The following is an 11361-nucleotide window of genomic DNA, read 5'->3' on the forward strand; positions in this document are numbered from 1 at the left end:
TATATATATGCAGTCTTTATGTGTGTAAATATATACACTGTCCTTATGTATGTGCTATATGTGTGTGTGTGTGTGTATACACACTGCCAGAGGTTTATAAAGGTTAATATTTAACAATAAGAAAAAATTAATTTCTAAAGGTCAATTAGATTATTTCCATGAGAGACTTTTTAATATTCTTCACATGTTAAGATTTTTATTGGTGATCCTTTTCAGATTATGAATAAAGAGTTTTCCTCAAGTATTTATGCATGCTACTATTTACTTTGTAAAATGTGCTTCTTACAGGAATATAAATAGTTTCTGGAAAGGACACTGACAACTTCAAGGCAAAATGAAGTTCTTTCTGTTGCTCTTATCCACCGGGTTGTGCTGGGCTCAGTATTTCCCAAATACACAAGAAGGACGGACGTCTATTGTTCATCTGTTTGAATGGCGATGGGTTGATATTGCTCTTGAATGTGAGCGTTACTTAGCTCCCAATGGATTTGGAGGGGTTCAGGTAGGTATTATTCCTATTATAAATTGCAGAATTTACTAAATAGTGTTCTGATCTTATCTGTGAGGCTGGGGCAATATTGTACTTCACATGTAAATATTCTAAGTAAAACAGTTTTCTGAGGAAAAACCAATGTAGTATTATTAGCAACTTTATATTTTCTTTCTGAGACATTCTTTCTCCAACAAGAATCCTCTAATGTGCTGTTAATATTTTCAAGAGGCAGTTGAATACACAAAGATTCAAGAATATTTTTATATTATTGATTAGTTTCTAGAGCATTCAATGATATAATGTAAGACACAATTTCGTACTTAAAACTGTTTAATTTGTAGATCTCTCCACCAAATGAAAATCTTGTAGTTCACAACCCTTCAAGACCTTGGTGGGAAAGATACCAACCAATTAGCTATAAATTATGCACAAGATCTGGAAATGAAGATGAATTTAGAAACATGGTGACTAGATGTAACAATGTTGGGGTAAGTGAATTCTAGTTTCTTTCAAAAGTAGCATTTGGGAAAATGATTTCTCTTTCCTGTTTCTTGCTCATTTGGAGCAGAAAGTTTTCCATAGTTTCAATTTTTTATTTTACTTGATACTTTATAACTCAAAATTAACTTTTTCCTTATGTTCAACTTTCATAAGTATTTGTGTATGTGCTGTCTGTCTACTAAAGAGTTAAGTTAAAGTTTAAAGCAGAATTTACTTATAAAACAAAACATCAAATTTTAACCCTTATAGCTATCCATATTTGCTGAAAATACATTTCTGGTTAGTAATTAAAAATTCCAGTTACCATATTTGTTATCATTTTTAGGTGACTTATTTCTCCGTCCATAATTCATGGGTTTTTCATGATGAATAGCCAGCTTCTCCATTTAGTGAGCAGCATAATTTAAAACTAGTATCTACCTTATTTGTCTTCAAATGCTAAGTAGAGAGTACAGGCCTTTCCATTCTGTTCACTCTAATGATTGTTTCTTTTGCTGTGCAGAAGCTCTTAAGTTTAATTAGGTCCCATTTGTCTGTTTGGCTTTTGTTGCTATTGCTTTTGGTGTTTTAGTCATGAAGTCCTTGCCTATGCCTATGTCCTGAATGGTATTGCCTAGATTTTCTTCTAGGGTTTTTATGGTGTTAGGACTTACGTTTAAATCTTTAATCCATGTGGAGTTAATCTTTGTATAAGATGTAAGGAAGGGACCCAGTTTAACAATCCTGCACAATCTGCACATGTATCCCAGAACATAAAGTATAATAAAGAGAGAGAGAGAGAGAGAGAGAGAGAGAGTGAGACATAGAGTACAGACTTTCTCCTGGTGACCAATTGAAGTTTCCCAAACAGTAATCTTTCCAGTCTCAACTGAGTTTTGTCTCCCTGAAATGGGCTTTTTGTATTTCCTCTTATCTATGGTATTTTCAGGATCTCTCAATTTATCATTCCTATGAATATTTGCCCAAGTCTCTAGAATGGATGTAGGCGTTTAGTTCCCATTACGTTCCTTTCACATTTGACTTTTGGTTTTGTAAGAAAATAGCTGTGGAATATAAGGACATATTTTGGAGTTTTATTAACACACTATAAACTTTATTCAATAATGCTTTAAATTTCTAACTCTCTAAGTGACACTGAATGAGAAACTTTGTTTTCCAGGTTCGTATTTATGTGGATGCTGTAATTAATCATATGTGTGGCAATGCTGCGGGCGCAGGAACAAGCAGTACTTGTGGAAGTTACTTCAATGCTGGAAATAGAGAGTTTCCAGCAGTCCCATATTCTGGATGGGATTTTAATGATGGTAAATGTAAAACTGGAAGTGGAGATATTGAGAACTACAATGATGCTACTCAGGTAATTTTTTTAAGATAGCGATCTAAAAAAGAGTGCAATATGCCTTTTATTATACACATGCAGCTAATTGAACTTCCTTTTAAATACTATAGATCTCTTAGGGACACAGGTTAACAGGTTTGACTACTTCAGGAGACTCAAATACATGTTTTAAAAATGTTAACTATTTATTTAAGATTGTTTAATCAATACACATTTGCCCACCTTAAAAAACTCCCAATCAATTAAAAAGCTCATCAACTTTATTTCCTAAATTCTGTTTTCTACTAGATAATATTTCAACGATACATCCAAAGTAAGGTGTCAACATCCTCAGTGCCCATTGCAAAGAAGTCTCTATAGAATATCTATTGATGGATAACTGAATGAATGATTAATCAAATGTATTCTTAGGTGAAATATGATGTTTTGTGAATCAATCACATTTTTATCTCAACAGATCAGAGATTGTCGTCTGGTTGGTCTTCTGGATCTTGCACTGGAGAAAGATTACGTGCGTTCCAAGATTGCCGAATATATGAACCATCTCATTGACATTGGTGTTGCTGGCTTCAGAATTGATGCTTCCAAGCACATATGGCCTGGAGACATGAAGGCAATTTTGGATAAACTGCATAATCTCAACACTACCTGGTTCCCTGAAGGAAGTAAACCTTTCATTTACCAGGAGGTACCTCCATACATATATGCATAAAAATATCATCTTCGTTAGAAAAGCCATAGCAGATTATCTTAAAAATGCAATTTCTGTAGGATAAGGACTGAGTCACTTATATAAAACAGTGTTCTCTAACCTCATCTTCAGATACGGCATATCTAATTCTTTATCACAACAGGTTTTATGGAGGTTCACAGAATGTAGGAGAATGATAATAGTTATGTCTTTATTTTATTTGGAAAATGAAAAGAGTTAATATTTATCAAGAATTGTCAGTCAGATAGTAAATATTGTGTTAGTATGAGCTGTTCCCATTATTATCATTGACATACAAGACTAAAAATTAGATAAGTATTCTCACAGGACAACAGGTAACCCTGACATTGTATTTCTTTTAATATTGTAGTGTATATTTCATCAAAAAATAAAGAATAAAATAATATTACCTGTTGAGATTAAGAATAAGAAAACCATGTTGAGCATTTCATTGCACAAATAGGACTATGCATGCTGGCTCCTGCATGCAATCTCAGCACTTGGGGAAGCTGTGGCAGGAGGATTGCTTGAGGCCAGAAAAAAAAAAAAAAAAGACCAAAACTAGTAATAAATAGTATGTAGTATTATCATATTGGTTAAAATACTTAAAGTCCTTATGAAAATTGTTATTTTTCCTAAATTTCTACTAGGTAATTGATCTGGGTGGTGAGCCAATTACAAGCAGTCAGTACTTTGGAAATGGCCGCGTGACAGAATTCAAGTATGGTGCAAAACTCGGCACAGTTATTCGCAAGTGGAACGGAGAGAAGATGTGTTACTTAAAGTAAATAAATACAACTTTTCCCCTGAACTATTTCATAGATCTACTAGTCATAGTACCCCAGTGTGAGTTATTTTCTGGAACTTTCTTATTCAGGCAAACATCAAGGAGTCAGTTTGTAATGAGAAGTGTTCTAGTGCCCCGAACCCTATTCAATCATCATTTGTATTTAGGGTGTCTGTCTCAAGACAGTATGCCTAAGAACCCTAAACAATCCCTGGGAATTTTCCTAAGTATGACGATTTGACTGATGTTTGCATATAATCTTTTAAAGCCAGGTTATTATTAAAATGTTCCCATCATTTGTAAAGTGTGTACAATGTGTCCATACTGTAGAACTTCCATATATTATATTAATTAAAGTATTAAAATATTTATATTATAACAATGTATTATCAAAGCCTTATTTTAATCTAGTTTGACATTCTTTATAATGTGATATGGATATTGATCCTTCTGGAGTGCCTCTAAATTATAATATGCTGAAACCTCCTAAAGAACATTTTTTAAAAACAAAAATCTTATATCTGTAATATGAATAGAATTCAAGGATTACATACATGTATATACAAATATGAGGTATATATGTAGGTTATTCACGTGTGTTTGTTTATGATGTGTGCACGCATATACATATGTGTGTGTGTGTGTATATATGTATCTGACAAAATAACCATTTACTTAGAGAGTTTAATCTTCAGATGCCATGCAGAAAAGATACATGGTTAAGTTACTCTGAAACTATTGTGAAATAACACATAACTGCATATATTATTTTTCAAAACTAGGAACTGGGGAGAAGGTTGGGGTTTCATGCCTTCTGACAGAGCACTTGTCTTTGTGGATAACCATGACAATCAACGAGGACATGGGGCCGGAGGAGCTTCTATTCTTACCTTCTGGGATGCTAGGTAGAAAACAAAGTGCTCTATTTTTTAAATTTTTTAAATACATCTTATAATGATGGTCAGAATATTCTGTGATTCTATGATAACGTAATTATGTAACTTTCAGGCTGTATAAAATGGCAGTTGGATTTATGCTTGCTCATCCTTATGGATTTACACGAGTGATGTCAAGCTACCGTTGGGCAAGACATTTTGAAAATGGAAAAGTAAGTTTTGGAGTTTTTCAAAATATCATGTTTTCAAGAAAAAGGAGGAAATTATGTTCTAACCTAAGGTGACCACTATTAATTCTACATGTATTCAACAAATATTTATTAAATATAAACCGGATACAGGGCTCTGATTTTAGTAATGCTTATTATATTAAAGTAGCAAAATCTGTGTTCTCTGTTATCAAAGAACATGCAAGCTGTTTGAGAAATATGACAAACATCCCCTTAGCCCACAGGAAAAAAACACTTAAAAATAAGAGCCAGACACAGGGAATAAAATATGGACTTGTAACACGTACTTACCTCGGGGTTGATATGAGGATGCTACATGCCAACACTTCTAGAGAATTTAAAACGTCATCTGCCCATAGTGAAAGCAATATAAATATTTGTTAAATACTTTTGAAAAAGTTATATGGAATATAAAGCAATGATTCAGCTGAGCTGAGTTAAATAGGAAAAGTATCTTATAAAAGGAAGGAAATTATATGTACTAAAGAATAGAAATTTATAGAGTATTCTAAGAAAGATAAGAATGAGAAAAATATTTGGGAGTATGGTAAACATGTCAATCTGATGAGTGGTTTCAGAAAGAAACAGAGAAATAAGAATGTAAAGATATCTGGAAATCTAGTAGAAGGTTTTCTTTGAAACTAAAGAGTTCATAAACAGCATCATACAGAAACTTCACACTTAAAGCAGAAATTCCTCACTGCTATGAGGCACACAGATATCTCTCTGGCTTCTTCTAGATGTCTTTCAGTTTGAGAAGTCCACTGCTTTGTATAGCAACTCATTCAGTTGTTAAACAGCTTTAATATTTAGAAGGTGTTCCTTTATATTGAGCCAGCTTCTCATAATTTTACTAATTTGTCTTATTTCAGATGTTAGGAGTCAGAGACTCTTTTTGTTTTTTCTATTACTATAACATTTTCACTTTGCTAGGACAACTGCATGCTAAAACTCTTAATTTTTTTTTCATTTTTTACCATATGACATGATTCTAAGAGCAACACTGATAACCTTCCTAGAGTTATTCCGGTTTTTATTAAATTAATTTTTTAGCAGTGCTAATCAGAAAAACATATTATAAATCTTGCTAATTTTGTTTAAAATATTCAGAAGTATTATTTTGTACATTTATCTAAAAAGAAGTATAAAGGGCTCTAAAATTTATTTAGCACATGTCATATTCAAGGCATTTTCACATATGTTATTTAATTTTTATAGCAGAAAAGCAGTATTGCCATTTCACAAATGAGGAAACCAAGACACAGAGAAATTGTGTATATCGACTAAGTTTTCTTAGCTACTAGTAATAGAGCCTATGTTTTAATACTGGTGTTTCTGATAATGATACCTGCCCCATTTCAATGACATCACATGGCTTACCATGATGTTAAGAAGCCCTTGCAGGTCAGGTGCAGTGGCTTTTACCTGTAATCCCAGCAGTTTGAGAGTCCAGGCCAGAACAGACCTGATCTGAGGAGTTCAAGACAAACTAGGCAGGCTAGCAAGAGCTCATCTCTATTGTAAATCAAAAAAAAAGAAGAAGAAGAAGAAGAAGAAGAAGAAGAAAATAGCTGCCTGTGGACACCAAAAATCCCAGCTACTCGGGCAGCTGAGATGGGAGGGTCGCTTGAGTCTGGGAGATCAAGGCTGCAGTGAGCTGTCATTGTGCCATCGTACTCCAGCCTGGGTGACAGAGCAAGGAGGCCTTTGCAGTTCTTTGGAATGAAAAGGAGAGGATAAAAATGTGCTACCTTTCCTTGAAATATAGCAACAGAGAGCCAGAGGATACAGAGATGACGAAGACCTAGTAGAGGGCTGTAAAAATTAATGGAGGCATTGGATTCTAGAGCAAGTCACTGACTACAGAGACACAAATAGCAGGAAAAATTGAGTTTGGTGTGAAGGAGAAGAAAGAGGCAAATACATATATATAAAAATTTGTCTTTCCCCTCCCCCCTCACCAATTAAGGATGTTAATGATTGGATTGGGCCACCAAATAATAATGGAATAATTAAAGAAGTTACTATTAATCCAGACACTACTTGTGGCAATGACTGGGTCTGTGAACATCGTTGGCGCCAAATAAGGTGAGAATATTTATTTAGACATCTCCTCTACTAGGAAACTTTCTGTAACATTTTACTGAGAAAAGTTGAAGTTTAAGAATGTGAATGTTTTATATGTTACTGTGTTTTTAGGAACATGGTTATCTTCCGCAATGTAGTGGATGGCCAGCCTTTCACAAACTGGTGGGATAATGGCAGCAACCAAGTGGCTTTTGGGAGAGGAAACAGTGGGTTCATTGTTTTCAACAATGATGACTGGTAAGTAAATACTGATTAAAAATAAGGTTTTGTACCAGTATGTTCTTGGTTTATTCTTTTTTTCTGTTCATTTCCTTTGATTATATCTGAAAAATCATTTAGTCAGTGGAGCAAGAAGACATAGAAATCAAAAATGGGCGGGAGTCAAAAGATGATCGCTCTTACTTCTTTGTTCTCCTATTGTCGTAAAGTCTTTCTGTTGTAAGCAGAGTCCTTTCTGTGCACCCTTGCAGTATCTTATGTGTATACCCCATGCACATCTATATGCTCACCTACATGTGCCACAAAATACGCAAATTAGTTAATATACAGATTGTGAAATCATTAAAAGAACATATCTCGTAGTCCTGCTTTTTGAATCATGGAAAAATGCTGCCTCAATAGAAATATCTTTATTTCTAGCTCATTTTCTCAAGGACTGCTCTACCTGGTTTTGTGGTATACTTATACTGACTTCTCTGTCCCTTTGTGACAAATAATATTTTTAATGCATTTCTATAAACAATATATATCTGTGGTTAATGATTTGCCTCAAGAGATTTGGGTTTTATTTATGAAACTTCTCATTGTTGACCTTTCATCTCCGATGCTTATGTCTTTTGCCAGTAGAATAAATGATTCTCTAACCTATAGCTCAGAAACGTCCTTGTAAGCAGTTGAAATGTCTCTGTCAAAGGCCAACTGATACTCATACTTAGCCCATTCTAGTCTAAATTACATTTCACTGTAGAATATATATATATATATATATATGTCAAGTCAACCTCTGTCTTGCCGAAAAGACCCATGTCTAGTTCTTCAATTTCTTTCCTTTGTGGATGAAAATACCAATATAAATTTATGTGAAAAAGCTTTATATTTCAAACTATCACTTCTTCATAGAAATGCTAGGTTGTTTGTATGTACACCCCAAATTCTTTTTAACCTCATGGGAAAGAACGAGATAAAAAAGAAATACCCTTTACATTTTTAAAAGTAATCGTATTAAGTTCAGTTGAGCACAAATTTGATTTTACCAAGGTAGCATTTTTATCAGAGTGTGACCATTGCTGCCAATCTTCAGTGATATTCTTCCACTTTGATTTTTTGGCAATACTTTCACTACAGACCAGGGAATTGCTAGGTTTTCTGTACGGTTACTTTTGGTCCTGGGAAAGCTATTTGCATCTACTAGAGAGGCACATGGGTTTTCTTCTTAATGAGATCTTGACTGCCTAGAGTGCTACAGCATAAAATGATGCTGTTAATTCGTGTTAGAGACAGTCTGTATTCTTGCTTTGTGTTGTATTGAAGTTAAATCTTAAATTTTGTTTTACAGGTCACTTTCTTTAACTTTGCAAACTGGTCTTCCTGCTGGCACATACTGTGATGTCATTTCTGGAGATAAAATTAATGGCAATTGCACAGGCATTAAAATCTACGTTTCTGATGATGGCAACGCTCATTTTTCTATTAGTAACTCTGCTGAGGATCCATTTGTTGCAATTCATGTTGAATCTAAATTATAAAATGTAAATTAAAAGTATACATGCAAAACAGTAGCAAAGTATGTTTCTTCTCTTACATTTATAATACTACTTATTTTCATTAATTTTTAGAAAAAAAAAAACGGTAACAAGTAATCAACTTGAAAAACCCAGAAAAAACTCAGAATAGTAAGAATAGCATTAAAAATCCCATGTAATTATTAAACAATTATAAGATAATTAAAATCAACCTGTCGTTATGCTTCAGAAGACTAACTTTAACCTGTTTGTCAAAGGTGTTTCTATGAACTCATAGAAGCATTTCAATCAATATGTTTGTTGTCATTAGCATCATTTATCCAGCTATGGACCTCTAATTTCTGTCATTCTGTAATTCTTTCACAGAGCGTTTTTATTCATTAGTTGGAGATAGCAGGTATAATGTTGATTTCCATCCAAAGCTGGCCCTGTTGTATGCTTTTTATACTATGCAAGTACTTTTGCTGTTAATAAGGTTAAACAAGTAGAAGAAATCTAAATCACAAAATCTATAGTTCTTACTTCTACTGAGCTCACTGGAATCTTCCCCAACTTTCTCTATATTCTTTCTTCTTTTTCATTTTTTTTCTAATAGCTTTGACGTGGTGTTTATGACTTTTTGTTCTTTGTCTTATTCTACAAGAGGAATGTTTACTTAGGGCTTTCAGGGCACCATGCTGCCTGGGTTTCCTTCTCAATACTCTGTTCATTCTCCTTCATCTTGATGTTAAACATGAAATTCATTAGGGGTCTCATCTAGGTTTCTTTATAACTCTCACTTTTTTTAATTTTTAAATAAGATCATAACTCAGAAAATGTCTCTTCTTTTCACCTATAAATATATCTGTCCCTGCCACAAAGCAGATTCACCGTGTATTGTTACCACTTCAGCTCACTCATTTTCGGCTGCAATTTCTACTACTTGCATGAGTCCAGTGAGACAGAACATACCCACAAAAAGTTACACGAAGCAGGTTTATTGCTTACAGATAGGCATCAAGAGACACAGAAACCTGGGATTCATGAGGAGCCCGCCTCTCAAGACTCAGACAATATTCCTAGGGTGGGTGAAGTCTTATTTTCTTGTGCCTTATTTGTACCTCAGCTGAGGGACCCCTGAAAGAAGCCTGCCCCCTGTTTTATAACCTGGGCATCAAGTGATACACTGGGTTAAACCATTGAAGGAAATGCTGTTCTAAGAGACACAGTAACAGAGTCTAAGCCTTATTGCAGGATGCTGCATTCCCAGCTCATTCGACAGTTACTCTTGAGAATTATAAGTGAGAGAAGGCAAAGAACTGGGTTGGCCCAAGGCCACTTGGAGAGCTGTCCTGCATTTTGCCTTAGCATTTTCCTTTTTTTCTCCCCTCACAATGAAGAAAGTACACCTCATTCTAAGAAAGGCCATTTTTCTCTGCTTATGTTAATGATAACACTCCATTTTTTTTCTTCTGGAGGACTTAATTTTTTCAGATTATCCACCCTCTTGTGACTTAGCAGGTTTTCCCTTCCTTCTGCGTCTCGTTCCTCTCAGATTACATATATTACCGTATTCCCCCCAAAAAACTATCAATGACTACCCTCAGATATCCTTTTGGGTATATTTCTTTGTTCATTTTCTTGCACCCTTTCCTAATCATACCTCTCTTTTTATCGCACTGTCTCCACATCCACAACCTCACTCATTATTCATCTCTCTACTATCCAGTTTTTACCATGATCACTTCACTGAACCTGCTCTTGTCAACATCATCAATGACATTGATGTTACCAGTCCAATATGCTTTTTTATTCTGAGCTTAATCTACTTCATAGCAGTATTCAAGATGGTGGGTCACTCTCTCTTCCTATCTTCCTTTGGTTGTTTAATTCTCCTCTCCTGTTTTCTTAGGTCTCACTGATTACTCTTTTCAGCTTTGTTCATTTGTGTCCTTAAACTGGATCATCTTATTCTGTTCCACTAAGTCCTCATTCTTATCTATTTCTCTTCTTTCTCTATCATCTCTCCTCTAGGTGACTGTAATCATTTTCATGGATTTTAAACAACTATTTCTGTGGACACCTAGGTATCTTCAACTCAGAACTTGGACTTCAGCCTCGTATTTCCATCAGTTGCTTGTTTTCACCACTTCAAAGTTCCATAGGCATTAATTAATATATCCAATATGAAACCCTCATTTTTTTGTGCGTCTTTTTCTATATTATCTTCTTACTGCTTAGAAACCTGTGATATTTCCTGATTTCTGTCTCTTTAGCTCACCTTTACCTCTTCTTATAAACCTTAGCATGAACTATTAATTGTATCTTCAAAACATCTCTTGATTTATTGCATTTCTTTTGTATCCTCTGTCATCCCTTCATCCAGGTCACAGTTATCTCGTCCCTGTCTTCCAAAACAACCCTACAACTGGTCTCCTACTTCCATTATTTTACTCTCTTACTTAATTGTACCTAAGATCACAAAATTATATTCATACAATTTAAATCAAACTAAAAGATTAGTGCTTAAAACTCCTACATTTTTATTGCACTCAGAATAATTCCAACTACTCATGGTAGGCTACAAAATCATA

At 34.4% G+C, this 11361-nt stretch overlaps 1 protein-coding gene across 4 annotated transcripts in view; it reads left to right on the plus strand.

Moving 5' to 3' along the window:
* Window positions 1–8824, plus strand: part of LOC108292224 (pancreatic alpha-amylase) — a 30906-nt gene extending 22082 nt beyond the window's left edge. For 3 of the 4 annotated variants that reach the window (XM_017512968.2, XM_017512966.2, XM_017512967.2), the window contains exons 2-11: window positions 289–502; window positions 835–981; window positions 2154–2351; window positions 2791–3021; window positions 3696–3829; window positions 4615–4737; window positions 4841–4940; window positions 6928–7046; window positions 7158–7283; window positions 8602–8824. In XM_017512968.2, the coding sequence (XP_017368457.1) occupies window positions 335–502; window positions 835–981; window positions 2154–2351; window positions 2791–3021; window positions 3696–3829; window positions 4615–4737; window positions 4841–4940; window positions 6928–7046; window positions 7158–7283; window positions 8602–8791 (1536 nt within the window). In that variant the 5' untranslated portion in view covers window positions 289–334 and the 3' untranslated portion in view covers window positions 8792–8824. The remainder of the gene's footprint in view (window positions 1–288; window positions 503–834; window positions 982–2153; window positions 2352–2790; window positions 3022–3695; window positions 3830–4614; window positions 4738–4840; window positions 4941–6927; window positions 7047–7157; window positions 7284–8601) is intronic. The other variant, XM_017512964.2, reaches the window with a different exon arrangement.
* The last annotated feature ends 2537 nt before the right edge of the window (window positions 8825–11361 follow it).

The sequence above is a fragment of the Cebus imitator genome, unplaced genomic scaffold, assembly GCF_001604975.1.
Source record: "Cebus imitator isolate Cc_AM_T3 unplaced genomic scaffold, Cebus_imitator-1.0 Scaffold483, whole genome shotgun sequence".
Classification (NCBI taxonomy): Eukaryota; Metazoa; Chordata; class Mammalia; order Primates; family Cebidae; genus Cebus; species Cebus imitator.